The following is a 6201-nucleotide window of genomic DNA, read 5'->3' on the forward strand; positions in this document are numbered from 1 at the left end:
GACTGAGGAATCATATGCAAAAAGAATCCTTCAGTTTGGAGATGTCTAGAGCATTCAACGACGCGTGCACATTCATAACTTGTAATCCCGTGCAAATATTCTGATTTCATAAACCTGAGTGTGGAAGCCATATCTTTCTGCTCGTATGTCTGATTGATGCACCCTTTTGGTATGTTGTAGTAGAGACATATACAAACATTTTTGTCAAGAAAGTATTGTCCCATTCCTCACTCATTGGTACGTTTTTATAAACCCATGGCCTGAAGTGTGTTGTATCTCATTTGTAGAGGTGATGAGAACATCTTGTAGAAGACTTTGGCTTGTGCCCGTCCGTCGTGCAAGCTTTGGGAAGACTTTGATGTTAACATGTTTTCATGTCTACAGTACTTTATATGAGTCATTAGTGCTTTGAGAAGTATGATCCATCGAGTAACACTTCCGTACTTAGGTTGTAGAGAACGCACAGTTGATGGAGCGGAATGTTGCTCGTAAGACCGTTGTAAATGCTGAGATCAGAATGATTACGCTCCAGAGATCCTTGTTGATGCTGAGACCATGGATGGAGTTCCTATATAGATCATTTTTGATGTTGATACCATGGTTGAAGTTGCTCAAGAGACCGAAAAGTTAGAACCATGATTATCCTCCATCTGATGAGCCTTTAAATTCACGAACTAATTGGTGAATTGAGCATTCCTAGGATGAAGGTGTAATGAGACTTCAAACCAAATTATCTTGAACAGTATGACTTTACTGTAAAGTGTATCTGTCAGGGAATTGATGTTGTTGCGGCAGATAGCACCGGCATTCTCCACTGTGGATGTGATCGGGAGAATAAGTTCGTGCAAGGTTTGCGATGTAGAGATACCTTGACGAAGTTTCATGGCATCACATCATGTTGCAATGACTTGTTATATGGATCACATTTATTGAATGATCTGAATTGATCTTTTCAACAAGATCAAGTCCCCAAGTTCGTCCAAGAGGTGTTCAAACTTTGACTGTTTTGGCATTGAATCAGCGTGTCATCGTCGAGACATTTGTGCTGAAGCTAGAGGCGCAAGTTGTACTCTTTGATTGGGAGTACAATTTGAAGGATGCTTGAGTGTTGAAGCATCACATTTCTTAAGCATCGAATGTCTTAGGATTGATCGTCTCGGCTCCGAGTATCTTCTGTTGATTCAGCATTCCTTTTGTGGTGGGATTCCACACTCGTGCATACATCAAAGCTTTCTGATTATGTGGCACACACAAACACTCCTGCAAGGCTATGGAGAAACTCCGAAAGTGTTCTTTTCTATGCTTGGACATCATTTCATTTTTGAATGTCTCGGTGAGATGCTCCATTCAGATAGGTGGTGAAGCTATTCATTCATAACGTCTTGTATAGTTTCTAGCAGAATCGAGTCCCCATGCTAGGATAGCATATGAGGAAATAAATGACGTAGACATGGGAGGAGCGAGACTTTCCTGAGTGTGGAACCTTTTGATGAATGTCTATGTATCTTTTGCAGGTTCTTGTTTCAACCTTGCCAGAGTTCGAAATTCCTCCAAGTGTTCTGTTGATGGAATGTCCGCCGGTCAGAATTTTGTTTGTTAGAGAGATGTGAAACCAAATGCGCTTTTTCAGTAGCCATATTTTCAGCCTAGATCCACGCTCATCTGAGTATCATGTCATAAATCTTCCTGATTATGTGAAAAACTTGGTTTATGTCCAAGTTGAATCTATTTTCACTTTGAAAGTGATGTAGCCGTAAGCATATCTGAGCGCTCCTTCATGATCTCTGGTTGAGGTGGGAGCATGAATAGATTCTTGTCTAGTATTGCCTACGGCTCTGAGGATTTTCAGTGGAATAATGTTGATAGTTGTGCCAGCATCGATCAACGTTCTCCCAAATTCGTTCCTTTGAAATTGACTGTAAGAAGTCCCTAGTCGTGCATCTATTTGTCTGTGGCTGGAGGCTCAAGAAGTATTTCCGGAAATGGACAGACGTCTTCGTGACACGATGTGATTCAGTGTTGTGAGCATGTATTTCCTTTGTGCCTTCGACAGATGGAGCAATTCACATATATGTTTGACCAAGGATTGAAACGCTTGTTTGAAAGGTTGTTCAGAGAGTGGAGGTATTGATTGGGAGAGGTTCATGTGTACTCCTTCAGTCCCCAGTTGAATCTCTATTGGGATTATCCATTTCTTCTTCAGTTGGCTACCTCATGTTGAATTGCAACTTGATTGCACCATCTTGAATCTAGACTTCCAGTAACTGGATCACTTCTTCAATGTGAAGAGGGAGGTTTGAGTCTGTCTAATAATTTACCCGTTTGTTGATGTTAGGTCGAGGTTTGTGCATTTCAGGATTGGTTATCCTTTCTTTGCACTTTCGGAGGAACCTGAGAGATTGGAGGAGCGCGCTTGTGCTGTGGTGCCTCGGATTTCCTTTTTCTTCCTTCTACAACAACATTTGTGGAAGGTTGGATATTTTATTGTTCGTTGACTGAGTGTCGGATGTCGCAAGTTCCACAAGGTTCCTCAATCTTTGTAGACTTTGCTCTTTCTAGTAAAGCAGACGCGGTAGTTGCTGATCGCTTATCTATTTCATGAAATTCTGAAAAAGTCTGGAACCAGAGATTTTCTATTAAATATTTGTAGATCGGGATATTCACAAGTCTATAAGTTGATGTTCTGTGACGTTTGGGTCGTGACATTCCAAGGCTTGAACTCTGAACCTTTTCACATAATCATTGGGATGTTCATTGCTCATTTGAAACATCCTTCGTAGATCATAGAGAGTGACTTGCTATGACACGAAGAAGTATTTTTTGTGGAAAGCATTAATCATCTCTCCCAAACTGGTGATACTTCCTGGTGCGATGTTGTTGTGCCAGGTATATGTTATGCTTGTCATAGACTTTGAAAATTCCTTCAGATGGACGACATGGTTGTGCTCGTGTTCGCCCAATGATTCTAGAAACCGAGAAACATTTTCTCTAGCATTGCTTGTTCCATCATAAATAGTGAATATTGGAGAGGTATAATATTTTGGAAGAGGAATCCTTTGCGTAGTAGCGGGGTATGGAGGTTGGTGACGATGGACATATGATATCTTGTCTTTTCCTAGATCCTCCAAAAAGCGCTCCAGGTCTTCACGAGTGATGAAACCTGCAGGTTCCTTTGCTGGCGAGTCATTTGTAGCTTTGGGGATTTCTCCATCATCTAAAACATGAATTGGAGATATTTCAGGATCAGCAGTTGAAGATGTTTCTTTAGTTTTTTTTTCCTTTCTCGCGCTGAGGCTGAGTTCGTTCAGACACAAGCTTGTCTGTGAGAGTTTTGAGATAAGAAAACAACTTTTTCTATGTTGGATCCATGTCAGTCTGAACCTTCATGAGAACAACTATGGTAGGATAATTTCCTCTGGTTTCTTCAGGAGATATGCCAGGATTGATAGGAGTGATCACTGGAGCACCAGCACACGGAGGAGTAGTAGTAACATGTGGCGTGACATTGCTGGCCGGAGGAGTGGTGTTAGCGGTACCACTAGAGCATGCAACATTGAGAGGAGTAGTACTTTCAATGGCAATACCACTAGAACTTGCAATGTTAGACTTGGGTGTTGAATCCAGATTGGTAACTGAACCAGACCTAAGACCGAACCATCTTTGTGAGAATTGAGATTGCAACCGAGAGAATGATCTCCCACTGTGGTCGCCAATCTGTCGATGGTGCAAAATGATTTGCTGGTTTTTAAGGAATTGAGGAGACAACCGTGCGGAGGAAGCTCCTTGAACCGAGCAAACTGTCTAACCTTACACAGATGCACTGCAAGAAGGGAGTGATTTAAGCTCGAGAAATCAATCTGTAGGACTCCGGACTAAACCAAGACAATGGCCGTTCCAGTGTCAATTCAGTCACAAGAGAGAATGGGTCGATCTGTAGGAGGGAAGCTGAGAAATGTGAGATCAATGGTGATCATAGATTGTAGGTGTGTTGTCTATTTTGCATGGAGAAATAATATAAGTTATGATTGATTGAATTTTGCTCTGTTGAGAGTAATTGCTCAGATGTTGAGTTCTTAATCTCTTGTTGTCTATTCGACCAGAGATTCTCTGTTGTTTCAATCATGATTCAGATACTTATTTATATTGCAAAAATTGTAGACACCTTGATCCCATGAAGTGTGACAATTGCTGGAGTCAAAGAGTGGGGAAGTGGAAATCGTGTTAAAACCAGTTGCTCATCGTGCGGAGACTCGGTTGATTTTCTACCCACTACCTTGCTAACTCCTCTAACTGCTTGCACGACTTGCTCACATTCTCATTGTGTATGAAAACGTGCTGTAGACCGCTAGACCAAAACCCTAATTTTTTTTTTGATGCAAAATAATGGGATTTTATTAATCATGAATCTGAAGTTTTTCTGACAGTAATTGAGCCTCAACATTACTAGGAGGATCATCTAACCAAATTTTAGAAATTCTAAACCTATTGATGTACTTTGCAAGTGTATCAACAATTTTATTACACTTCCTTGGGACGAAACTAACTTCCCAGGCTTGAAATTTTGTTAAAGTTTCTATTGCATCTAGCAGAATGACTTCATTCTCCCATGATATTGTATGAGACGCCTTGTTTATATAACTGTCAATCCCTTTAAGATCCATTTCCAGCATAATTCTTGGCAGCTGCAACTCCACGCACCATCTAACAGAATGACTGAAAGCTAGGCATTTTGCTGCTTCTGAGCTTGCTTTTCCTGCATAGCATTTGACGAGCCCTCCTCTCCATGTACCTGCATGGTCACGCAAAACAAGAGCAATACCAGTTAGGCCAGAGCTTAAATCATATGAGGCATCACAGTTTACTTTTAGAAAAGAAAATTTAGGAGGATTCCAATGTAAAGTTCTAGTCGTAGGTGGTTGCTCAGAAAAAGACATAGATGTTTTCATTACTCCTGGATCATGAGACAACGAAGTATTAACATCTTCAACTTTTGAGAATTCAAACTCTTGCATAACGTTAACTGAATCACTCATTAGATTCATTCTTATAGGTTGGATCGACCAAACAAAGATTGTTCGATATTTTCGTGTTTGCCTGCTCTGATACCAATTGAAAAGGCGAGGGTACCCAAATATACCTCAAGCTAAAACTTTTCCTACCTATAAGTCCTTTCTCCGAAAGTGATTGTCTATGGACTGAGTCGAGAGAATACAACTAATCGGTTCACACTTCGTGTGATCGTCTATGGATACAAGATCGAGACAATACAACAACGAAGTATGTTTACTTGATACAAAGGTTCAGACTTAACTAAACACAATAGGATTGCTTATCAAGTAAATATGAATTAACGTTTGTGTAATTTACTTTAATTATAATAAAAAAATATAATGCGGAAAATAAAAGTAAATGACACAACAAGATTTTGTTGACGAGGAAAACTGAAAATTCATAAAACCCCGGGACCTAGTCCAGAATTGAATACTCTCAAAATTAAGCCGCTACAAAAAATTACACTAACTTCGTATAGTTGAGACCAAGTAACTAACCCTATAGTTCACCTAGTTCCGTCTGTATTCCCACGCCTCCAACTTATCAATAAGTCACGTACTTGGATCAATCCCTTTGGTTCGTATTCCAAACAATAAAGGAACAAGAAGTCTGTTTGGTATCAATTCTATTCAACCAAGTGATATGAGTCGGACAAAGGATCTTCCGTTTATCTCAACATAAACTCTTTCGTCAGGTCTAGATCTATCTTATGTTCAATCACCCAAAGGTAATCGATTAAGATTAAGCCAACAACACCTTTAATCCGAAGAACCGTTTTGATGCCGATCTACTCAATTAATCAATCCAATCTACCAAAAGGATAAACTGATTATTAATTGGATCCTCTTTTACCGAAACAAGTATTGTGCACACCAAAGATAGTAAAACCCAAGTCAGATCTTCAATATCTTCTTTGTCTTCAAATCTTCTTAAATTTTCAATAAAAGCCTGCACACAATCACTTGAATCTCTTGTGATCAATCACGCACAGAACAGAGTCTGTTAACAATGGATTATCACAAGATCGTCTTTAGAACTAACAACAATATAAAGATCCCTGTCAAAACTCTGAACTAGTTTGAGTGAATCTTATATCAGAAGATAATATTTTCAAGAATAAACAAACTAGGTTCAATCAGATTTCAACCA

The 6201-nt window shown here is 39.7% G+C and overlaps 1 protein-coding gene across 1 annotated transcript; it reads right to left on the reverse strand.

Annotated features, from left to right (window-relative positions):
* Nucleotides 1-4394: 4394 nt before the first annotated feature.
* Nucleotides 4395-4946, reverse strand: LOC113272495. Its single transcript, XM_026522320.1, has one exon. The coding sequence runs from the start codon at nt 4944-4946 to the stop codon at nt 4395-4397; it is 552 nt and encodes a 183-aa protein (XP_026378105.1).
* Between the last annotated feature and the right edge of the window lie 1255 nt (nt 4947-6201).

Source organism: Papaver somniferum, chromosome 4 (genome assembly GCF_003573695.1).
Source record: "Papaver somniferum cultivar HN1 chromosome 4, ASM357369v1, whole genome shotgun sequence".
Taxonomy (NCBI): domain Eukaryota; kingdom Viridiplantae; phylum Streptophyta; class Magnoliopsida; order Ranunculales; family Papaveraceae; genus Papaver; species Papaver somniferum.

What these genes read in the sequence shown, in the direction of transcription:
- LOC113272495 (XM_026522320.1), bottom strand. Translation starts at nt 4,946, where the DNA reads ATGAAAACATCTATGTCTTTTTCTGAGCAACCACCTACGACTAGAACT.